Source organism: Rhinolophus sinicus, chromosome 2 (genome assembly GCF_057876585.1).
Source record: "Rhinolophus sinicus isolate RSI-liver-muscle chromosome 2, RSI-T2T, whole genome shotgun sequence".
Taxonomy (NCBI): Eukaryota; Metazoa; Chordata; class Mammalia; order Chiroptera; family Rhinolophidae; genus Rhinolophus; species Rhinolophus sinicus.
Window position 1 is genome coordinate 141,821,459 of NC_142502.1, and position 25,301 is coordinate 141,846,759.

At 37.9% G+C, this 25,301-nt stretch overlaps 1 protein-coding gene across 6 annotated transcripts; it reads left to right on the forward strand.

The window, feature by feature from the left end:
• Positions 1 to 9,106: 9,106 nt before the first annotated feature.
• CNRIP1 (cannabinoid receptor interacting protein 1) lies at positions 9,107 to 24,786 on the forward strand. 6 transcript variants are annotated; one of them, XR_016020443.1, is made up of 6 exons: positions 9,107 to 9,507; positions 9,855 to 10,059; positions 10,364 to 10,522; positions 12,072 to 12,222; positions 14,011 to 14,122; positions 23,784 to 23,918. XR_016020443.1 is itself a non-coding variant. In XM_019718255.3 (5 exons), the coding sequence occupies exons 1-5, from the start codon at positions 9,474 to 9,476 to the stop codon at positions 23,946 to 23,948; spliced, it is 714 nt and encodes a 237-aa protein (XP_019573814.3). In that variant the 5' UTR covers positions 9,138 to 9,473; the 3' UTR covers positions 23,949 to 24,786. The 6 variants fall into 6 exon arrangements, 5 of the variants coding, with proteins under 5 accessions (XP_019573814.3, XP_019573824.1, XP_074188185.2 ...); XM_019718255.3 differs by lacking the exon at positions 14,011 to 14,122 and having other exon boundaries at positions 9,138 to 9,507; positions 23,784 to 24,786; XM_019718265.3 differs by lacking the exons at positions 10,364 to 10,522; positions 14,011 to 14,122 and having other exon boundaries at positions 9,181 to 9,507; positions 23,784 to 24,786.
• The last annotated feature ends 515 nt before the right edge of the window (positions 24,787 to 25,301 follow it).

Sequence of the window (25,301 nt, forward strand, 5' to 3'; positions counted from 1 at the left end):
TGATAGCTTCTGGCCGGTCACAGACAGTGTCTGACCTGGGCCTGCACCAGAGCCCCTCCCAAGCGGGCCAAGAACCAACATACTTGGAGTTGGCTTCAGACCATAGCAGAGCATCATCCAAGTAGCCCCACAAGTGTCACACACAAAGGGTGGTCTCAACAGGCTCCAGAGACCCCTGGGGTGAAACCCACTCAGTGGGATAAGCCTCCCACATAGCAGCCTTCAAGCTGTGGATGTGGCCAAACCTCACAGCCAGTCAGCCTGAGGGTCAATCCCACCCACTCACATGACAAGAGCAATCAAGGCTCAACTATAACAGAAGAACACACACAATGCACACAGGGACCCTTCTGGAGACCCAGCTCAGGTGATGAGGGAGACTGTGCCACTGGTCCCCCCAGGACACCTACTACATAAGGCCCATTGGCCAAGACTGGGAGACATAGAAACAAACACAGAGAGGTAGCCAGAATGAGGAAACAAAGAAATGTGTCTCAAATGAAAAAACAGGAGAAAAATCCAGAAAAATAAATAAATAAATAAAAATGGGGGCAAGCAACCGATCAGAGACAGAGTTCAAAACAATGGTTATAAGGATGCTCAAGCAACTTAGTGAGAACTTCAACAAAGAAATAACAAGAATTCACTAGAAGGAATCACCAGTAGACTAGATGGAGCAGAGGATTAAATCAGTGATTTAGAAGACAAGGTATCAGAAAACACCCAATCAGAACATCAAAGAGAAAAAAGAATTTAAAAAGTGAAGATAGTTTAAGAGACCTCTGGGGCGACATCAAGCATAAAACATTTGCATCAGAGGGGTACCAGAAGGAGAAGAGAGAAAGCAAGAGATTGACAACCTATTCGATGAAACAATGACTGAAAACTTTCCTAACCTGGTGAAGGAAATAGAAATACAAGTCCAGGAAGTGCAGAGTTGCAAAGAGGATGAACCCAAAAAGGCCCACACCTAGACACATTATAATTAAAAGGTCAAAGGTTAAAAACAAAGAGAGAATCCTAAAAGCAGCAAGAGAAAGGCAACTAGCAACTTATGAGAGAGCTCCCATTAGACTGTCAGCTGATTTGTCAACAGAAACTTTGCAGGCCAGAAGGGATTGGCACAAAATATTCAATGTGATAAAAAGCAAGGACCTACAACTAAGACTACCCAGCAAGGCTGTTATTGAAAATCAAAGGACAGATAAAGAGGTTCCCAGACAAAAAAAAATGCTAACGGAGTTCATCATGCCAAGCCAGTATTACAAGCAATGTCAGAGGGACTTCTTTAAGACAGGGGGGAAAAAAGATCAAAATTATGAATAATAAAATGGCAATAACTACATATCGGTCAACGATTATTTTGAATGTAAATGAGCTGATTAAATGCTACAATCAAAAGTTAGGGTGACTGAATGGATAAGGAAACAAAACCCTTACATATGCTGCCTACAAGAGACTCACTTCAGGTTGAAAGACACACAGACTGAAAGTCAAGAAATGGAAAAAAATGTTTCATAAAAGTGGAAACAAACAAACAAACAAACAGAGCTGCGGTAGCAATACTTGTAGCACACAAAAATAGACTGTAAAACAAAGGCTATAAGAAGAGACAATGAAGGCCCCAGTAATCCCACTTCTGGGTATTTATCCAAAGAAACCCAAAATGCTACTTTTAGGGCACCTGTGCATCCATATGTTCATTGCAGCAATGTTTACAATGGCCAAGGTGTGGAGGCAGCCTGGTGTCCATCACTGGATGAATGGATAAAGAGGAGGCGGTACACACGAAGACGGACAAATAAGTTCGCCAACTAGTTGCAACACTGTTGCTAACTTTTTTTGATGCCAGAGGGGTTATTCATTATGAATTTGTACCAACTGGACAAATAGTTAAGCAAGTTTACTATTTGGAAGTGCTGAAAAAGCTGCATGAAAAAGTTAGATGACCTGCACTTTTTGCCAAAAATTCATGGCTGTTGCATCACAACAATGCACCAGCTCACACGATACTGTCTGTAGGGAGTTTTTAGCCAGTAAACAAATAACTGTATTGGAACACCCTCCCTATTCACCTGATCTGGCCCACAATGACTTCTTTCTTTATCCAAAGATAAAGGAAATATTGAAAGGAAGACATTTTGATGTCATTCAGGACATCAAGGGTAATACAACAGCTCTGATGGCCATTCCAAAAAAAGAGTTCCAAAATTGTTTTGAAGGGTGGACTAGGTGGAGGCATTGGTACATGGCTGCCCAAGGGGAGCACTTCGAAGGGGACCTTAGTGATATTCAGTGGTGAGGTATGTAGCACTTCTTTTAGGATGACTTTGCTAACTTAATTGTCATATACAATGGAATATTGCTTGGCCATGGAAGAGAATGGGTTCTTACCACCTGTGGCAGCATGGATCGACCTGGAAGGTGTTGTGCCGAATGGAGTGTATCAGATAGAGAAAGACAGATGCAATGTTATTTCACTTATATGTGGAATCTAAGAACAAAATTAACAAACAAAACAGAAACAAACTCATAGATACAGAAAATATTTTGATGGCTGCCAGATGGGAGGGGGATTGAGGGTGTGGGTGAAGAAAGAGGAAGGGATTAAGAAATACAAATTGGTTGTTACAAAGTAGTCATGGGGATGTAGGGTATAGCATAAGGAATGTAGTGAATAATATTGTAATAACTACATAGTGTCAGATGGGTACTAGATTTGTTGGGGTGATAGATGGGAGGGGGTTGGGGTCAGGATGACAAAGGTGAAGGGATTAAAAAGTACAAATTGTTTGTTACAAAATAGTCATGGGGATGTAAAGTAAATCATAGGGAATATAGTCAATGATATGGTAATAACTATGTATAGTGCCAGGTGGGTACTAGACTAGTCAGGAGGGATCACTTCTTAAATTATATAAACATCTAACCACTATGCTGTACACCTGAAATTAATATAAAATAATATTGAATGTGAACTCTAACGATAAATTTTAAAAAGGGGGAAAGGGGGAAGGTGAATAAGAGGTCCAAATTTGTATAAAACAAATAAGTCAGAGGGATGTAACGCATAGCATGGGAAACATAGTCAATAATATGATGATAGCATAGTATGGTGTCAGATGGTTCCTGGATTTATCATGGTGACCACTTTTTTAGGTATATAAATGTTGAATAACTATGGTGTCCCCCTGAAACTAATATAATATTGTATGTTAGCTATATTTTTAGTAAAAATCTTTTAAAAGAGACTTATCAAACTGTACATTTCAAATATGTGCAGCTTATTTGTGAAAAAAATTATTAAAATTGCCACACTTTTGTGTTAAAAGACATCTATTAGTAGTTATGACCATATACTAAGCATTAAACCTCTCACCAATCACGTACAACCTATAATAATGTGCCACCGCCTGACATTCTGCCACTATTCTAAGAAAATCTTAGCTATATTCTGTTGTTGAATATCTAAAATTTTAATCATTATTAATATAACCTTAGTAATCAAAATGTCAGCATCTTAACATTGAAGAAAATATTGAAATATTTGAACAAATGAAGAAAATGAAAAGAAGGAAATATTAAGCAACCTGCATCCTTGCCGCATGCATTTAACAGAGTTTTTGAAAAAAAGGTTAGGGTCATGTTTAAACAGTGCTCCTGTGGGAAGCAAAAAGGTGGTGATGGTTTGGGTCCATCACAAGGAGACTCGGTGAATGTCCCTGTCTGGTTTGATTTGCACTAAACTAAAAATGTTTGTAGCCTGAGAACAGAAGATAGCTTTAATGTGCCTTTCTGCTGGGTAATCATAGTCATACAGTACCATGAGTTTTTCAGAGGACATATTGAAGAAAGCGGCAGTGACTAGTGCTTGAGTAATACATGGAAACTGTGTTTGTAAAACCTGAGAAATGACAGCTTTGTGAGTTTGTTCAGTGTGAAGATGGAGAACGGTGGGGGAGGGCAGTGGAGAGCAAAAGTAAAACTGTGATCAATATCTCAAACCCCAGGTGGAATATATAGAATGCTAGAAAGACAGTTTGTTCAGTGATAAGCTCACATTTTTGTGGACTTCATAGTATTATTTGAAAACAAAGAATAACTTCAGGCTATTGTTTTGGTCAGGCAATGTGTGTAACATTCTGTGTCCTTAAAAGTGGTTGTATCATCTTTGCCTTTTGGAAGGAATCTATAGGGGGGGAAATATGTTCTAAAATATTGGGTGCACTATAAATATATTAATTTTGTACTAGACTTTGACTAATTCTATTTTTACTATGATTTTGGGCTATCCATGTTCATCTCTTCCAGTTTACCACTGCCCCCAATATTCCAATAACTTATGAGTTGACTACACCATGATTCTGTAGAACTTCAAAGGAAGTGACTATTGGTGAGGGCTGGACTAGTCAGTAACAGCTTTAAGGAGACGGCAATATTTGACTTGGACCTTGATGGATGGGATAATTACCAATAATTCTGAAGACTTAATTCATTGATTGATTCATTTGACAAATATTGAGCACCTACTCTTTTCTAGGCTCAGTTCTAGGTACTAGGAATAAAGTTGTAAATAGGGTAGAATCTCTGCCCTAAAGGTATTTCTATGCTGGTTGGAGAAACAATGTACAAGTACACAAGTAAATGTATATTTTAGAATTGGAGATGATGATAAGTGCTCTGAAAGAAAATAAAGTAAGCTGAAGGCATAGGGTACTAACTTTAGGCCTCTCTAAGGAGCTAACATCTGATCAGGGGCCTGAAAGAAGAGAAAGAACAAGACGCAGAGGTATAACACTCCAGTGGTTTGGGCGGAGGGTATAATGGGAAGTTAGTGTTCCATGGGTGCACGGCTTGAGTTGGGAAGATGACAATGTTGTGGAGATGGATGTTGGTGATAGTCGGACAATAGCGACTGTACTGAATGCCATAGAACTACACCTTTAAAATGGTTAATTTTATGTTCTGCATATTTTACCACAATTTTTTCTTACAGTTCTGTATTAATATCAGAAAGAGTAGAAAGCCATTTCTATGGAATCTAGTTTTAATGGAATATTTATTTATATTTGTGGAGAAAATGTGAGTACTGCTGCCCTGGCTGTTCCCAGATAACATCCATGGCAGGAAATAGCAAGTTTTATTTAGATGCCAATTCCTATGTTAAATTGGTCTAGAACAAATGCAAGTGAGAATTAATGTCAGGCTCTCCATCACTGAGCCGGAGTCTGCACCATCACTGCATAAGGGGGTAACCAGATTCCCCCAAGAGTCTAGCAGACACACAGGAGACCTATTGCTTATCCCTATGGCTACAGAAATCCTTTGGGTCTAAGGTAGGACCTGGATTCTTCAGAATTGGTCCAGGAGAATGGCTTTCTCTTCAAGTCTAGCAAATCAAATGAGGAGGGGAAGTCCTAACATAAATACAGAGTGAACAGGTTGAGATCCCTGATGCTAAGACATCCTGAGGCAGGAGAAGGATGGCACATCACAAACCATTGATACTGATTTAAAAAACAAAAATAAGAAATAATTCCTGCAAATGTTAAGCTGTACCTGAACATAGGTCGAGCGAAAAAGAAAGTAAAATGTGCTGAGTTTGGATTTTATATGTATGTACACACACACACACACACACACACACACACACACACACAATGTCCCATGTCATAATACTGTTTACTTTTTGAAGCCTATTCATAGAGACTGGGACGGCGAACATGGAATGGTAGCCTGATTCTTCTGCTAAGCTCACCATTCATTTGGGCTTAATTTACCGATTTCCAAAGAATGATAATTAATGGTTGCCTGGTTGACAGGTAATGTTTAGGGTCATCAATTTGAGGTAATAATGCTAGACACCTTAAAAAAATATAGTAAGCATATTTTCAAATAAATAAAAATAGCTACAACTTATTGAGTGTCTATATGTGACTGATCCTCTTGTGTGTTTTATATAATCTCTTTTGGTTCTATGAGCATCATATATGTTACCACCATCATTGTATAAATGAAAACATTGGGGCTCTGAAAGGCTACATAGCTTGGCTTGTTCAAGGTCATGCAGCTTGTTCTCAGCTGAATTGAGATACAGACATAGATTCATTAGACTCCATACCCATAATCTTTGCACATTTGTATTAGTGATGAGAAATGGTCCAGTTACTTTTACGTTAATTAAGTCCATTTTAAGAAGTTGCATTTTATAGTTCTGAAAATGTAATTCCTAATGCATGTTGCGCGGCATTATTAACACCTTGTATTTGAAAAGTAATTGTTTTCAAACGCTTTTTCATTTCCTCATTTAATTCTCCCAAAGTTGGGAAGGAAGTGTTTTAATTCCCATTTTACAATAATGATAACTGAAATGCAAAGATTTGAAGTGCTCTGCATAAAACAACCAATTGGTAGCTGAGCCAGGATTCAAACTGAGGTCACCTTACTCCGTGTCCAACACACTCTTCAATACACAGGTGGAAGATGGCTTGAGACTGGGGGATTGCTGCACAAAAAGTTGAGAAAAAAAGTAAAATTTCCAAACAGATTTTAAAATAATTCCAAAAGAAATTTCCAAACAGAATTTAAAATAATTTCCAGCCCCCATCTACCAGAAGAATAACCATTAAGTTTGTTGTGTACCCTCTAATGCTTTTTAAATTGCTAATAAAAACATATACAAATTTACATGGTTTTAAATTTTTTAATGTTTTAAAATGGCATCATACTGTAGATATTATTTGCAATTAGATTTTTTCTCTTTACATTATTCCAGATAAATCATATGAATCTAACTAATGACTTTTCAAGAAATGGAAGAATTTCCATATGAACATATTTAAAACAAGGACAGATCATCAAGGATATAATTGTCTCTAATATCACACATTACTCACATTTTAATAGAAAATTTAAAAAAAATAAGCTCAAACACTTTATGAAGACTAAATGAACATTCATTCAGTCAACAGTACTATATGTTGACCAAACCAGTGGGAATGGTAATATTTGAATTTTATGTGTTAGAGAAACACAAAAATAACAGGAGAAGTAACCTCTATATTCTAAATAGAGAAAAGTTGACATGTTCTTGTCTCCTCCTATATTTCCTTTGCTTGTTATACTTGCCTCTCCAATAGGACTTTGAACCCAGTATTGCTACTGTATTCTTACATCAGCATCTATATTGGAGCTTGTATCTTCTTCTTCTGGACTCTAACATAACATGTGAAATATATTATCAATAGAAATCCAATAAATATTGTTCAAACATAAAAAAACAAGGACAGAAATTCAATTTAACAAACATTTATGGAGCACTACTATGTGACAGGCACTGTTCTGCGCGTGCTGGGGATACAGCAATGAGCGAAACAGACAAAAATGCCTGCCCTTGGGCTTCCATAGTTTGCTACTGTGTAGCCACTCCACTTTTATCATTAACAGTTTTAGCATATGTGTTTGCCAATACAACATATTATTTATTATTTAACAGTGACATAAATTCTATACTATGGTACATGAGAATTTATTCAGTTATTTACTTACTGTTTGACATTCAGTTTATGCTTTGTTTTGATTTTTACAATTACTATTGCAATTAATGCCCACATTACATATAGCCAATGTAATTATGCCTTCTTCTTAGGTTTTTAAAAGTAGGACTGCTGACTCAAAGGATACATACACACACACACATGTATATAATTTTAACCTTTTACTATATTCCTCAGATTACTTCCAATAAAAGGTTGTAGCAGTTATATTATTCTACCAGCTTATAATAGTGCTGATTTCCCTACATCTTTACTAACACTGAGTTTTAAACCTTTTAAAAATTTGCCAAGCTGCTAAAGCCAAAAACAGTTTTGATATTACTGATTTAACTTGCATTTGTCTGGCTCTTCTACTAAAGATGGTTGAACATCCTTATATGTGTTTATTGACCTTTGCATTTCCACTTAATGATAATTGCTAATATTAGAGTGAGGCACAAGAATGTGGAACATCTCATTTGATCCTCTCAGCAACCCTATCAGAGAGATAGCATCTGCTTCCTCCACCCATTTTACAGATGAGAAAACTGTTTCCAAGAAGTTATGAAACTTACCCAAGGTCACACAACTGGCAAAACAGTAGGGAGGGGAATTTTAACAAATCTGATTGCATTGCTTCTGGGCTGAACACTAGGCAAACTGCCTCTGCTGCCAGGAACATTTTCAAGCCATTCCCTCCCATCTTACTCATACTCCCTCCCTTCTGGTGAAGTCAGAACAACTTGGTTAAGTCAGCACATATTTTTAGGGTTCCTTTGATAGAGATATCTATCTCTATCTAGCTAGCTATATATATCTTTACATTAATGTAATATATATATATATATATATATATATATATATATCAGCCTTTTAAGGATATAATATACTGTCAGCAAGTATGGTGTGATCAGCAAATCTATCCAATGTCAGAATATCAGAGAAGCGAATAATCACACAAAATTCTGCAGCCCTGCAGAATTTAATACTGTTCAAAATGGTGTAGGGAATATTGCAAACAACTCTGGAATGAGAGTTAAAGCGGATTTCTTTTCGTAGAATAATGTAGGAAATAGATAACTCTCGAGGCGATGCTATTTCTAGAGACAAGCAGTAGTAACCTGGGTCAACAAAAACTACTAAACAGGCCGGTCTCTCGTCCTCACGAATCAGGTTCTCCACGCCCCAGGTGTGTTCTCGGGCCCTGGTACTATCCACCATCTAGGTGGTGCTGAAGCAGGAGCTCGCTCTCTGAAGTCATTCCCAATAGAGCCTTAAAACCCTTGGTCCCCACTTGCTTCCAAAATCAGGATCTGTCAACCGACTTCTGCTATGAATTCTCTCTAACTATGCTTACTATGCAAATCTAAACTCTGAGGTGTCAGACCGAGTGCTCTGCCGAAAACCTTTTATTAAGGATCCCTCCTCTTGTCACCAACGATGCCTTCAACACAGGCCAGGGTTAATAGCTCATCCATCAAGATCTGTAAATATATATGTGATGCGTTACACCATGTCACTCTTGAGACAAGGATACACATAATGAAAATACACATCCACAAGAAGGTGGAGCTCCTTGAATTGATATTGGTTGTTTTCTTTTGCTCTTTCTTGCGCATTTCCTAATCAAGTGTGGTTTGCAGTCCACATTAGAAGGAACTGAGTCTTCCCTTGGCCATTTCCCCTAAGCTTTGGAAAGACTCCTATTTCCTGAAACTTAAATCACTGGCTAGCGGTTTCCGCTCCGCTTCCCGTCTCCCTTTCTCCTCTCGGTCTCCTCCTGCCTGCATGGATCCCGACCCGCGAGCAATGGTGTCCACATCCTTTTGCTGACGGAGGTGGAATCCAGATTCCCAGATCTCGCTCCCTGGTGTAGTGTCGCTGAACCCCAGTACCTCTCTTCTCCTACCGCCCCGCGCCGCTCTAGGAGGAGCCTAAATGTCCTCCGCTCCCCTGGCTGAAAGGGATTGTGGTGCGTAAACAGGATTAACTCTCTCGCCCCCAGCTACGCTTATCTGCCTGTGGCCTGCCGGCCGCAGGGATCCCACCCGCGCGGAGAACGCAGCACCGGGAGCGGGGGATGGGGAGGCTCGGGGCCTCGGAGCTGTCCCTGCCGCGCGTTTCCTCTCGGGGTGGTGGGGGAGGGGAGGCCACGGCCTCGCGAGTTGCTCCTCAAAAGCCCAGACGGACCGCCGCGACGGCAAGGGCTCCAGAGGCAGCCTCCCCTCCGCCACCTCCCTCTCCCTCCCCGCGCTTCCTCTCCGCCCACCGCTCTCCAGCCGCTGGGTCGCAGCCGGCGTTCTCCTCCGTCCCCCATAGCCACCGCGCCCGCCCAGCGCCCAGCCATGGGGGACCTGCCCGGCCTGGTGCGCCTCTCCATCGCGCTGCGCATCCAACCCAATGACGGCCCGGTCTTCTTCAAGGTGGATGGGCAGCGCTTCGGTCAGAACCGCACCATCAAGCTGCTCACCGGTTCCTCCTACAAGGTGGAGGTGAAGATTAAGCCCAGCACGCTGCAGGTCGAGTGAGTGCGGGCGCGCGCCGCGGATGCCCGGCCCCGCTTGGGGTACGCGCGGAACACCGAGGCCCCCGGGGCAGCCTGAGCCTCCCTGGCCTCTGTTGGGTCGCCCCGTGCCCAGCGGGACCGGGGGTGGGGGGTTAGAAATCTGCTCCCAGTTCCTCTTGGTCCTCTCTGCCAAACGCTTGTCTTTCCTACATTCTCTCTTCCCTCCACCCATTGCGAGGTGAGATGTTTAAAACAATAACAGAAAGCCAGGGGGGTTAGGGTTATTTTTTTTCCTTGTAAATTTCTCATCCCTTCTGCCCAGCCATCAGCGCGGACCCCCAGGCGGCCGGGGTGGTGCAGATGGGAGCTGCTTGCCGCGGGTTTCACCCTCCGCAATCCAGGTCCTCCTCTCCCAAGTCCTGGCATCCCGCCCGAGTCTGACAGCGAGGCTGAACGAGGGAGAAAGGCTGAGGAACGAAGTGTAAATGCGGGGGTGGGGTGGTTATTGGGGCTCCCTGAGGACGCTCCTCATCCGCCCTTACGTGGCTGAGGACCGCAGGGCTGGAGGAACACGTCAGGGCGCAGTCTCCTAGGCTTGGCCTAGTTTGATGGTTTTCTGTGGTGGGTGTTTTTCTTTTTCTCCGGAGTTGTCTGTTCAGCCCGGTGATGGTGCCTGGGATTGGCAACATCCTTACAATAAAAAGATGGTTTTTAAAAATTTATTCGTGGCAGAAATTATCTCTTTCCTGCTACCACAGTTGATGCACCCAGTAGACCTCGGGCTGGAAAGTCAGTGAGGTCAAGTGTGGTAGCTTATGGGTAAGTATCCAGGGGTGGAGTCCTTTACCTGTCAGCCTCCACCTAGAGTTGATGTAAAGTCTAGTGTGGAAGGAGGAAACAACCATCTCTATCATCTACCATATACTGAGCCTGGGGGACAGGAGGAGATTTGCATCCACCAGACACCTAGTATAGCTTGAGTGTCCTCCGTAGTCATTACTTCAAGGACCTAGAACCAAACCTGGCTTGTTTCTAGTGCTCTTGGTCCATTCATTTGTCACATCCCCCACAACTGCCCCGTTACCCTCCTATGTCCCAGTGTTCTGTGCCTCTCCATATGATCCAGACTTTTCGTTTCCCGTTTTTCCTGGGAACTAACCTCTTCTCTCAACTTACCTGTTCTATATCCATTTTCTTCAGGGTAGTTCTCTATTTTTCAAACTAATCTAGAAATGAATTTGTGTTAATGACAAAACTATTTTTTTTCTAGTTACACTTTAATTTTATCAAGGGTTTTTCAATGCCCTAACCCAGTGGTTCTCAGACTTAAGCGATCAGAATCATGTAGAGGGCATGCTAAAATATAGATGGCTGAGTCTCATCCTAGAGTGTGGCTTAAGAATGTGCTTCCTAATAGGTTGGCAGGTGGTACTGCTAGTTCAGGGACTACTCTTTGGGAACATTACCCTAACACAAAGGAATAGTGCCAGTGAGAATTTCTGGTGGTGTGACTGGCTTGAGAATGAGTACTGCAACGCACAGGACCCCTGATTGTTGGAACAGAAAAAAATCAGAGAATTAGTTTAGTGGTTCTCAACCCTACCTACACATTAGAATCACCTAGAGAATCTTAAAATAGATTTACCTGTGCCCAAACCACACCCCAGGCCAACTGACTCCTAATCCCTGGGGTGTGTGATGTGGCCGGGTATAGGTAGCTTTTTCGTAGTTCCCCAGATGAGAAGCTAAAGAGGAGGACCACTGATAGTCATACTAGGCCTTTTGTAGCTATTCTGGATGCAAATACTGAGGTCAGTCCAGAGAGAGTAAGTAGTTGGTCTGTGGTCACATACGTGGTTAGTTGGAGAATCCAAGCCTCCTGAATGTTCAGAACTTTCTACCCCCCTACAAGGTCTCCTTTAGCCATACCCTGTAGAATTCCTGCCTCGGGTGGTGGTGCAGACCAGCACAGGGAACCTAAGCGAATTCCTACCATATGTGGTCAACGCAACACAGATGGTCCATTGCAGGAACATCTCCATTGGTGGTGTGCTTGTCCCACTGGAGCTGAAGTCTAAAGAACCTGATGGGGACAGAATTGTTTATACGGGCACATATGACACAGAAGGTGTGGCCCCAACCAAGAGTGGAGAACGACAACCCATCCAGATCACAATGCCGGTAAGGCCTACTTGGGGGTGTCGGGTTGTGGTACCATGGCAAATGGAAACCATAGGACACAATCACTATCTCCCTTTAAGAAAAGGTATAAAAGGAAATGTTATGAAATTATGAAATATTATCTCAATTCATGGTTTCATATTAGAATCTATTTGTCCAGAATGTCCCAATACAATTAATTAAATAACTCATGTTTCTCCAATAGTAAATTTCATAGTAATTTCTTATATGGTAAAAAATTTAAGGCTCTTTCTACACTTTCTAATCTAGTGTATCTATCTGTCTATTCTTACGCCAATGCTGCATTGTTTTAAATACATTGCTTTTATAATATGTTGTAAATAAAATATGTATTTTGCAACTGACCGCTTTACTGAACTTGCTTACTAAAATTTTTTAGCAAATTATCTTGGGTTTTTCAAATAGAAAGTCATAAACTACACATAACTGTATCAATTTCTGATTTTTTTTTCCTTACTGCATTGACTAATGTTTCTAGAATAATGTTGCCTGCTAGTGGTGATAAGTATTCTTGTTTTCAGGGTTTCACTATTAGGTACAATGTTAGTTTCAACTATTTATCAAGTTAAAGCATTCTTTTTCTAGTTCATTAAAGGTATTTTTTTAATTGGACAATGTGTTAAATTTCATGTAATTCCTTTTTCCATCTATGGAGATAATTTATTTCCTTTGATATATTAATTTAAAAATTATATAATACATTTTCAAATACTAACCTACCTTTATTTCTCAAAATAAACCCCACTTTAAAATTATGTATTATTTTTTAATATATTGCTAAATTCAATGTCTAATTTTTTATTTAGGATTCTTAGATTTTTATTATATTAAACTTTTTATTTGCTTGATTTTTCAGCAAACATATGTGAATTTTTTATGTATCAGACACTGGTAGAAGACTGATGAAAAAAAAATAGACATCCCTAGCTTCATGGACTTTTTAAGCTAGAGAAGGAAAACATACTTCATACATGATTATCAATAATAAAGCAAATAATTATTATTATTATTATATAAAATGCGGTGAAAAAGTAGAGATGCCTTTGGAGCATATACCAGTGGTCTTATCCTAGTCCAAGATTTGGAGGATGGCTTTCTTAAGGAAGAACTAAAGGATGAATAAGAGTTGCAGGAAGAGGGAGCACATAAGAAAAGAGGAGCTAGTAAAGTCAAGAGCTGGAAGAGAGCATAATGTGTTGTAATGAATGAGAAAAGTCCCACATGCAGGGGCAGAGAATGAGGCAGGGACTGGCCCAAGATAAAGCTGGAGAAGTAAATAGGTGTTAAATGTTACAGTACCTTCTTTCCTGTCAGATTTATCCTAAAGCCTATAGGAATTCATTGAAGGTTTTTACATCACCTTTGATATAAATTTACATGCAATAAAACGTCCCAGTTTTAAATGTGCAGTTACATAGGTTTCGACACATGGGGTAATACTATGTAATCATCACCCCAATAAAAAATATAGAACATTTCTGTCACCTGAAAAATTTCCTCATGCCTATTCGTAATCAGTCCCCCAAACCCTAGGCCACCTGAGCTTTTCGTCTCAATAACTTAGTTTTAACTGCCTAGAATTTCATGTAAATAGTATCACACTGCTGTGTCTGACTTCTTTCTCTTATCATAATGTCCTTGAGATTCATTCACATTGTTCTATGTATCAGTAGTTGGTTCCTTTTATTAGTGAGTCATAGTCATTGTATGGATATACTGTAGTTTATTTATCTTTCTCCAATAAATGGACATCTGGGTTGTTTTCAGCTTTTAGTATTATGAATGAAGCTGCTATGAACATTGGAGTATAATTCTTAGTATGAACACATTTTCATTTCTCTTGAGCAAATACCTAAGAGGAGATTTGATGAGTCACAAGGTAAGTATATGTTAACTATATAAGAAATATCTAGACTGTTGTACCATTTCATATATCTACCAGCAATGTATGAGAATTTTACTTGCTTTACACACTTAATTATGTATCAGTCTTTTAAATTTGGAAATGCAAAAGACCTAGAAGAGCCAAAACAATTTTGTTTCATTATCTGTACTGTAGTCTTTCAATCAGGTTGCATAAATATTCCAGCTTTGTTTTTTCAAAGTTATTTTGGCTAGTCTAGACCCTTTGCATTTTTAGACAGATTTTAGAATGAGCTTATCAATTTCTCCAAAAATTGGGATATTCATTGGTTATGCATTAAATCTATAGGTTAATTTGGAGAAATTTGACACTTTAATATTGAGCTTTCTAATACATGAATATGATATCTCTGTTTGGTTCTTCTTTAATTTCTCTCTATAACATATTACAGTGTTCCCTGTACAGACTTATATATATTTTGTTAAATTTATCAGCATTTAGTTTTCCAACACTAAGTATATGAAGTTAGCTGTAGGTTTGTTTTCTTTTTGGTAAACTCAGGTTAAGGAAGGTTCCTTCTATCCCTAGTTTACTAGAGTTTTTATCATGAATATGTTGCAAAATGTTTTCAAATATGTTTTCTCGATCTTTTGAGGTGATCACATGGTGTTTTCTTTTTTACTCTGTTCTATGGTAGATCACCTTGCTTTTTCAATGTTAAAACAACCTTGATTCCCAAAGTAAATACTATTTGGTTATGGTATATTCTCTGTATACATGGCTAGATTTGATTCATTCATATTTTGTTGAAGATTTTTATATCTACGTTCCTTAGGAATATTGATCTGTGGTTTTCTTTTCTTGGTAATTTCTGTGGTAATTTCTTCATTTAGTTTTGGTATCAGAGTAATAATACTGGCAACGTAAAATGATTTGGAATGTGTTCACTCTTCTGTTTTCTGGAAGAGTTTGTGTAGAACTGATATTCTTCTTCTTTAATGTTGGATAGAATTCACCAATAAATGTAAGTGTTTTTACTTTGTTTGAAGGTTTTTAGTTACAAATTCAATTTCCTTAGTTGATGTTGGGTTACTCAGGTTTTATTTCTTCAGTTAATGTTTGTAATTTATCTTTGATGTCATTCATTGATTTCAATTAAATTATCAAATTTATTGGCACAGAGTTATTGTTGATAATCCTTCACCATCCTTTAAGGTCTTAGGATCTGCAATGACGTCCACTCTTTCAATCTTGATATTCATAATTTGCCTTTTTTTCCCTCTGATCAATCTAACTAGTAATTTAGCAATTTTATTGGGCTTTTTAAAAACCCAGCTTTATTTTCATATGTTTCACTGTCCATTTTTCTATTTCATTAATTTCTATTCTTATCTTTATTTCTTTCCTTTATTTGCATGGAGATATTTTAATTTAAGTATAAGACATATATACATAATATTTATATATGTAGCATTTTATGTATATATAAAATAAATAATCCCTTTGCATGTTGTACAGTTCTAGTTTTAAGTAGTTTGACTATGGTGGACCTAAGTGTGGTTTCTTTGTATGTCTTTTGCTTGGGGCCCATTGAATTTCTTGAATCTATAGGTTTTTTTGTTGTTGTTGTTTTGTTTTGTTTTTACCAAATTTTGGTTATTTTTAACCATTATTTTGTTAAAAAAATTTTTTTCAACTCCATTCTTTCCTTTCCTTGGAGTATAGGACTCCAATTACACATATGTTGGACAGCTTGGTATTATCCCACAGGTATTTAAGGTCCTGTTCAAGTCTCTTCAATTTTCTTTTATAGTTCTTTAAATGATCATTTCTATTGATATATCCTCAAGTTCACTGATTTTTTTCTTTTGTCATTTCCAGTCTGCTATTATGCTTATCTTCTATTTTTTTCTATTGTAGTTTTCACCTCTAGAATTTTCATTTGTACTTTTTATAGTTTCCATTTCTTGAGATACCCTGTTTGTTCATTGAAACCATATTCCCTTTTACTTCTTTGAGCATATTTATAATTTCTGGTTTTAAATATTTGTCTGGTAAATCCAGCATTTGGCCCCATTTAGAGTAAGTTACTACATAATGAACTTTTTTTCCTGAATATAGGTTATACTTTCCTGTTTTGTTACGTGTTTGGCAATATTTGATTAGAAACTAAATATTGTAGGTAATATATTATTGACTCAAGTCAGTAACTCTAATGTTAAGTTCAAATGTCATTCTAGTAATGAAAGCCTTATATAGCATTTAATACTACTTTATGACTTTTGTCACCAACGTTTCAAGCTCAAGTATTGTAAATTACAGACACAACCACTGTTTCACAGACAACAGGGAAGTCTTAAGATGTCCAAGTAAATCCAACGGAGTAGATGAATCCAGCAATGGAAACTGGATTAAGGTTATACCAGAGCAATTTCTTATGAGTCTAAAGTTACTTCAAAGTACATAGTTTTTTTTGGATTTTTAAATCATTGTATAAATGATGCTAGGATAATTGGCTATTTGGGAGAAACATCACTGTTGTTCTTTCCTGATACCATACTCCAAAATGTATTTCAGATAGATCAATGAGTTATCTGTAAAAAAGCCAACTTTTTGAAAAATCAAAGAGACTTAATCTGAACCTAAAAGAAATGGAAGAAATCCAAAGGTAAAAATTGAAAATTTTGATTATACACAAGGTAAAATTTTTGTCAAATATCATAAACAAAGTTAAATTAAATTTTCATTAAAAGGCGATTTAAATTAAAAGGCAAATGACAATTGATGAAAAAAGCTGTGTTGCCTTGATTTGCTAGTACCCATGCAGAAATTGCTGCTGCCATTAGTAACTTCCCACAGCCCTGTACTGCCCACTGAAGCTCAAGCCAGGAAGTAGTCAAATGCCATCTGACTGAGATTAATGGCAGTGATCTCTTTATTCAAATAATTCCACAGGCCCTGGTACTAGGAGTTAAGAAAGCATTACCCAGCTCTAAAAGCTCACAACCCCTCCTTCAAAGAGAATGGTGACTTGTGTTTTAACATGACTAATTCCCTACTCAGTCCTTCCAAGGACAGAGGCCAGATGGAGAAGCTGCCTGCACAAATCATCATAAGGTTCCCCTTCAGTAGGCCCTCTTCAGTGGGAGACTGGTGGGAGTTTGGAGGAATAAGGCAGGGAGGTATATGAGCTTGTTATGAGGCTGTTTGTGTGGAGTGGAGAGCCTTATGCAAGCACTCCCAAGTATAAAAGTTGTTCCTCATGTCAGCTCTGTCTAGTAATTTGGCAAGATCTGTAACTTAATACTGCAAAGAATTCTTAGAAACCTATGAGAAAAAGATAACCGTAAGACATGGGAAATAGAAAACTACTTTTAAAACAAATAGGCAATTCACAAAAGAAGAAATACAAATGACCAATAATATATGGAAAATGGCTGAATTTCACTATTGTGAAAAATACAAATAGGGCAATGCCAATTTTCACCTACAAAATTGGTGATATATTAAAAAAATAGCAATTGTTCAGTGCTAGTATTTTTCTTTATGAAATGTAGTGGTTTTAAAAATGATAGTGTAGCCTACAAACTTGCTAAATTCACTTATTAATTGTAGTAGCTTTTTATTAGATTGCTTAGTATTTTCTGCAAGCAGTTGTTCATCTGTGAATAGTGACCGCTTTTACTTCCCTAATGAGTCTTGCCTTAGGTACTGATTCGGAACTCCAATACAATGCTGAATAGGAGTAGCAGGAGCTAATAACCTTGCCTTTTTTTTTATCTTACAGGGAAAGGTCTCAGTCTCTTACCATGAAGGGTGATGTTAACTATAGGTTTTTTCTCATCAATGCCCCTTAATCAGGTTGAAAAGCTTTCCTTCTATTCCTAGTGTGCTGAGAGTTTATCATGAATGAATGTCGAATTGCCAGATGGTCCTTCTGCATCTATTAATGTGATTATATGGTTTTTCTCCTTTGTTTTGTTAATATGATGAACTCTCTTGCTCCTGATATAATATCCTTATTATATATTGCTGGATTTGATTTATTAATGTCTCAAGCAAATAAAAAGTATAAGCCAATCTTATGCATAAGTCCATGAAGAATTTGTATCTGTAATTTTCCTTTACTTGTAATATCATTGTCAAGTTTTGGTGTAGGGTAACGTTAGCTTTATTTAATGAATTGAAAAGGGTCCCTTCCTCTGTCTGAAAAATTTATGTAGAATTGATATTTTTCCCCTTAAATATCTGAATTTATCATTGAAGCCACTTGTGCCTAAAATTTTCTTTCTTGGGAAATGTTTAACTACAAATTCAATTTCTTTAGTAGATAGATATCTACTGATATTTTGTATCTTTCAAAGTATTTGTCCATTTCATTAAACGTATAGGTATAAGGTTGTTCCTAATTTAAGGTCTATAGGATCTACAGTGATAGCGTCTCTTTCATTCCTGCTGTTCGTAATTTGTTTTCTTTTTCTTACTCAGTTTTACTAGGGGGCTATCAATTTAAAGGCATTTACAAAAAAAAAAACAAAACAGATTTTAGTTTCATTGATTTTTCTTTCTTTACAGTTTTTCCTTATAGTTTTTCTTTAGTTTTTCCTTTTCTTCTTCATTGACTTCTGCTTTTTATTGTCTTCCTTCTTCTTATCACTAGACAGGCTAAAGTTAAAAGGACTAGCAATGCCAACTGTTGGAGAGGATGTAGAGCAACTGAAACTCTCATATTGCTGGTAGGAAAGTAAAATGACACCATTACTTAGGGAAAGTTTGATAGTTTCTTATAAAGTTAAACATACTTCATAAGACCCAGAACTTTTAGTCCTATATATTCAGCTAAGAGAAATAAAGAACATGTATACAATTAATAAAATTTGAAGCATTACAGGAATAAAGAGACTTGGAATCCAGTAGGAATTGATAGGTCACAACACACTAAAAGTCACAGATGCTTATTTATACTGAATTTGTTTAATAATGAAGGAACGTCATGTTTCTATAAATATGATAAGCTTGTTCTATTTTCTCAAGTCGGTGGATTTCTCAATGATTTTATTCTTGGTGAATTTCACATCTCCAGTGGAGGTGGGTGGCATGGTGAATTCTAGGCCAACTGGTTGTAAGACCACAGAAATTCTTTAAAAGAAACTCTTTAGATTACTCATTTATTAACGAGGACAACAAATGTCTCCTCTCCTTGGAATCTGATGGGTTCTCTCCCACATTAGTTGTGAAATAAAAATGTACCAAGACTTGCAACTTGTAAGGACACTATAGCAAATGTCCAGGTATATAGTAGGATGCCAGTTTCAGAATACAGTAGACTGGGTGGCTTAAGCAACAAACACTTATTTCTCACAGTTCTGGAGGCTGGAAGTCTAAGATCAAGGTGCCAACAGATCTGGTGTCTTATGAGAGCACTCTTTTAGGTTATAGACAGCTGCTTTTTTTTACTGTGTCCTCATCTGAAGGGGGGGGGGGGGGAGAGAGAGAGAGAGAGAGAGAGAGAGAGAGAGAGAGAGAGAGAGAGAGAGAGAGAGATCATGTTTATTGGCACTAATCCCATTCATGAGGACTCCACCTTCATGATCTAGTTACCTCTGAAAGTGTCTACCACCAAATGCCATCACATTGGGGATTTAGATTTTATCATATGAATATTGGAGGGATTAAAATATTCAGTTCAGTGTCCTAAAGCATTCAACAGGTGACAATCCATATATATCCTCACTCAGAGAGAAAAAAGAGAAAAACTAGTCATCAACTCTTAGCTCTTTGCTCATATAAACAGTTTGGTACAGGGATGATGGTTCCTAGATAGGAATTAGGACACCTAGGTTCTTGACCTGCTCCTATCATTGGCTGGGTTCACAGTCTATACCAAAGGCAAGTCACTTAACCTCTCTGAATCTTAGTTCTTTTATCCATAAAATGGAGATGTTAAAACCAATCACAAGACCAAAGTGGAATGACATATGGGAAAGAGTTGTATAAAATAAAGGGTACTATACAGATGCACAGAATTATACCTGTGTATAAATTGCATCACCAGGATGCCTGCCTGAGTAAACTTTCCTTGGAAGATACAGATGGGTTGGGAGGGAGAGGCTGTATAGTTGCTTATGTTCTTCAAGAAGAATGTCAGCGTTTAAGACTCCATCTGTTCTTAGCCAAAGGAGAAGAAATTTTGAGCTAGATTGTGACATACCCAGGAAATAGAACCCCAGAGGAAAGAATAATAAGGAAGAAGGCTAATGGGAAGTTAAAACAACTAAAGCATGGGAAAGAGGAAATTATATGCATAATTAGCAACAGTTAAATTTTCTACACCATGACCTTGGATCCAACATTAAAAAAGAAGAAACAAAACCGAACTATGAATGCACCTAATATCCCATATCTTTAGCTATAACTGTTGCTGTCAGCAGATTTCTATTTTGGTCTCTTGTGTTACTTAGAACTCTTAGATTGAGACTTTCTTAGTTTTAAGGTTATTCAGACATAAGTATAATACCGTAAGTTTTTTCTTACCTCTGGTCATAATCTTCTTAATTTGTTTTTTTTACAACCAACTTTTGTCTATTTAAAAAATAAGGCCTCAGTATTGTTTCTTCCTCTTACGGAGCATGGTTTCATGCTGCTTCCCTCAAAAGACTAGCTGGTGTTGGTAAAATACTTTTTTAACTTAATTTAATTCAGTTATACTTAAAGTGTGGAATGCCCTGTGGTGGTCAAAAACAATAATACTAAACCCTCTTTAAAAATCTTGGTGACTTATAGACTGAGACTTCATTCCATTCTTACCACCACTACCATGTTGTACACACAAGTTGTAATATTTTTATTAGCATATATGTATCCTTAAGAGAATTTGTAAAATCCCTAGGAGTTGAGGAATATATGTGTTAATTTTTCATGAATGATAAATCCATTTCACCATTTAAAATATTTTTTCTAATTATAAAAGTAACATTTACTTCAAAAATATCTGAGTAGAAAACCACTCAATTTCTTTATTTAGAAACTCTGTTGTTAATATTTTTTCATTTTCTTTTTTCTGTACATCTTATTTTACATATTTGAGCTCATACTGTATATAAACTGTTTTAACCCATCTTTTCCTGTTAACATTGTTCTAATCATTTTCACTCATCGTTAAAAGCTCTAAATTCATGTTTAATGGATATATAAATCCATCACATGGGTAGGCTGCCATTTTCATAATATTTTCTAAAGTTGGGTGCTTAGATTTCTTCTGGTATTTAGAAATTTTTGCTTATTTGATAGGTGAATATTATCTCTGTACAAGTTTTATTTTTTGAATTACTAATATTACATTTGAATATTTTTAGATGTTGGCCATTTTTTTCTTTTTAATGAACTATGTTCCAGCTTTATCCAAATGTTCTTAGTAGCTCTTAGTAATTAATTCATAAATTATTATATATTAAGGATATTAACTATTTGGTAATTCTTGTAAATACAGTTTGACTTAACATTTTTTCTGATTATAAAAGGTAAACTCAATCATTAAATTTTGAAAATACAAATAAGTACATAGACAAAAATAAAACTTATTAACATGTATAATTTTAATTGAATTAATATTAGACATTTTTGTTGGTACTCTGCTTAGTTCAGGTAATATATAAATAATAGAAAAAGTTTATTAAATGTTTATATTTAGAATTTCTACATAGTATTCCATTATATCGATATGCTGTAATTAATGTCTGACAGATGGACATTTAGTGTTCAATTTTTCACTACTCTAAACACTGTGATATTCTTAAGATAAATTATAAATGGAATTTCTAGACCCGAGTATATTCACACCTTTCACTTGATACAAATTACCCTTCCAAAAGGCTGTATAATTCAGTTCCCATTGGCAGTGTTTAGAGTACCTGTTTTTTTGTAGCTGGCTAAAAATCAATATTTTTGTTTTTTGATCAACTTTAAGGTATAGTTTATATACAATAAATGTACCCTTTTAAAGAAAACTGATCAATGTTTTGACAAAAATGTTTTGACAAACATGTACATATAATACTCGTATAACCACCACCCAATCAAGATGTAAAATATTTTCATTACCCCAAAAACTTCCCCCTTGCACAGTTCCATCACTCACTTCCTCCAACACCAGGCCCTAGGTAACCACAGATATTTCCTGTCAGCACAGATTTTATATGTATATATGAGATTTTATATGTAGATATGAGTTTCATACAGTATGTGTCCTTTAGAGTCTAGATTCTTTTGCTCAGGATGCCAGTATGTTCCTTTTTATTGTTGAGTAAAATGCCATTTTATAGATATACCAAACTTATCTATCACCAGGTGAATGATGAAACATTTGGGCTGACCCTGTCTGGGCTATTGTGAATAAAGCTGTTGTATACTTGTACAGGTCTTTAAGCCAAGACTCTCTCAAAAGACATACTGCATTTTCTTATCTGGGAGAAAATTTGTGGACTCTAGGTATATCACCCACTGTTTCAAGTCAAGCAAACACCCCAAAGGAAAGCCAAATCTTGTTTTGGGATTAAATTAGCAGGATGAGGCAATGGTGCAGGATATAATTTTGAGAGCATCTTGGAAAGCAATCTGGGAAGCACCTGATCACCCTCGTCCCGTAGCAGCCGAAGGCTCCTGCTGCTCACTGCCTTCCCTCTCCCATGTCTTCTGGCTCCTGACAAGTCTAAGAACCCTGCCAAGTCAGTCCCTGTCCCCTCCCATGACAGGGGAGGGTCAGAGGAGAAAATAAGGACAGGCATCATGCTGTTGAATGCCAGAGCCCCTAAATAGCTCCAGGAGCTGGTAGCAGGGTCAGGCTACCCCACAGGCCACTTGAGCAACTGCCCAGTGGCCTCTAGGGTATTCTGTGCCCTCTTCTCAGCTACACGAGAAGTATGTGCTTATGGCTCAGGAGAGTTCGGTGCAGTGATTTTCAGGGCCTACCTTCGGGAAGCAGAATACAGACTTCTTGAGAGCAAGAATCATGCCTTATACAAAATGTTATACATGCAAGGCATTTAGTAGGTACTAAAATATAGTTCTGGGTAAGTTACAATCAAAGCCTGAGACATGGGCATGGATCTTCACTTATAAACACTTGGTAGTATTTAAAAGTTAAATTAGGGTCTTTAACAATCAAATGCTTTCAATAAAATTGTTTTCCCTGGAATTGAAATTAGCGATAGAGGGCAATTGTTATCTTATGTTTAGTTATGTTGTGCTTATGTTATTTTGTACAGCTGTCTTTTGAAATAGAAACCAAAAAAACAATCATTAAATATTATCTTCTCTTCCCAATCCCCCTTTTGTGGCAAGCTCTAAAATGTTGAGATTCTATGAGCGGTTTCCAGAAATTAAATTTGGAAAAACAGATGTATTTGGAGAGTTCGTTTTATTAAGGGCAATATGATAGCGAATGCCACTCATACAATGAGAATAAGATTTCATAGGGGAAAAATGGTTCACACATAGCTTTTCAGGAAAATACCTCCCGTAATAATGAAAGATAGTTCGTAAAAGGCGAAGGTTTGCCAACCCAAAACGTATTGATTGATTACAGTTGAAGATTCAGGACCTCTTTCACTAATGTTAGCTCTCATCTATTGCTCATGGCAGAATGACGTATTCATGGGGTGTGTTTGTCTTCCTTCAGTTCACTGATATTGGGACCTTCGAGACGGTGTGGCAAGTCAAGTTCTACAATTACCACAAGCGAGATCACTGCCAGTGGGGAAGCCCCTTCTCTGTCATTGAGTACGAGTGCAAGCCCAACGAGACACGCAGTCTTATGTGGGTGAACAAGGAATCTTTCCTTTGAAGATGGCTCTTTCTGATGTTGCTGGACAATCTCTTCAGAAATCTACTTTCAGATAACCCAGCACAAGCCTTCACCGAGGCACACCACACCGTTGCTGTTTCCCATCGGGTGCCAGTGACCTACTAGCCCCGATTATTTTGAAAGTGTCATTCCCCTCTGATGCAATGTCCCTGACAAAAGATCGTGACGTACCGTCCCGAGAAGATCCCTTCCCGTATTCTGTGTTGGTGTTCCTGCTTCCGGTTGTTCCCAGTCATGCTGTTGGCCGCTTGTGAGGACCTCAGTGGACCTGGCAGGCGTGTCCCATACTTAACGGTTCTACTGAATGACTGTGGTATTTTGTTTCCAAGTGGAGTGATTTTCCCTCTTTTGTGAAACGTGAAACAAAAAAAAATAACAATGTGACTGGGTTCTCTTGCAAGTGTAATATGGTAACATGCTAACTTGCAATGTTTGCAGCTCTCACAGCAGGCTTTGTGAAAATGTAATACAAACAGCAGTGAATGGGACTCGAACGTGCATCCTATAAACAGCTTAGCTTTTTTCAGCGAAGAATGATGACAAAATAAAAGGAGAAATATTTAAGATATATGTATAATGTATTAAAATTCTTTCGAATAACTTAAGGTTTTGTGCTGTGGCCTAGTGGAAATGGGAAAAACCATGGTTGTGGACCACTGTCAAGCAAGGTGACAGGAGTTACAGGGTTGTCTCCTTGGCAATTGACCCTAGTGTTATATTGATGGCACCCCAACATTCCCCTTCACTTGAACTTTGTAAACTGTGTATGGAACTGTAATGAACTTTTGATATTTCTTAATAAAGGTGTTGAAAATCATATCCTGACTTGCCTTCTTAATTTGGGCAATATGTGTTTAGCAGGTGGACCTCTGCTCCAGGCCAGCTCCACTCAGATCTCCATCTGTGCTGCAGGGTGAGGAGGACAGACCTGGAGTAGAATTACCACACTTACTCATAGGTCAATTCTGACAGTTTAACAAGAGTGCTCTAGCCAGCTCTGACAGAGCTAGTACGGGCTCAGACACTTGGTGGGCAATCAGAAAATACTTGTCCCTGTCCTCTCTCCATTCCTCCTTCCATGGTGAACACTCCCCCATCAGCCAGCTAGGTCGCTGAGCAGTATGAGGACGTGGTGCTATAATAGCAGGTGTACCTCAGGGTAGACACCCCCCCCCCCAAAGCACTGCAAGGTACCTGTCACAAAGCCTGTACTCCATGAAGTTTGAGGGTGAATCCCTAAGAAGGAAAGAAACTGCCTCTTCAAAAGTAACATACTGATTTACACTAATATTGTAATATCCACCTGGGAAGCACAAATCCTATTGTGTTGGA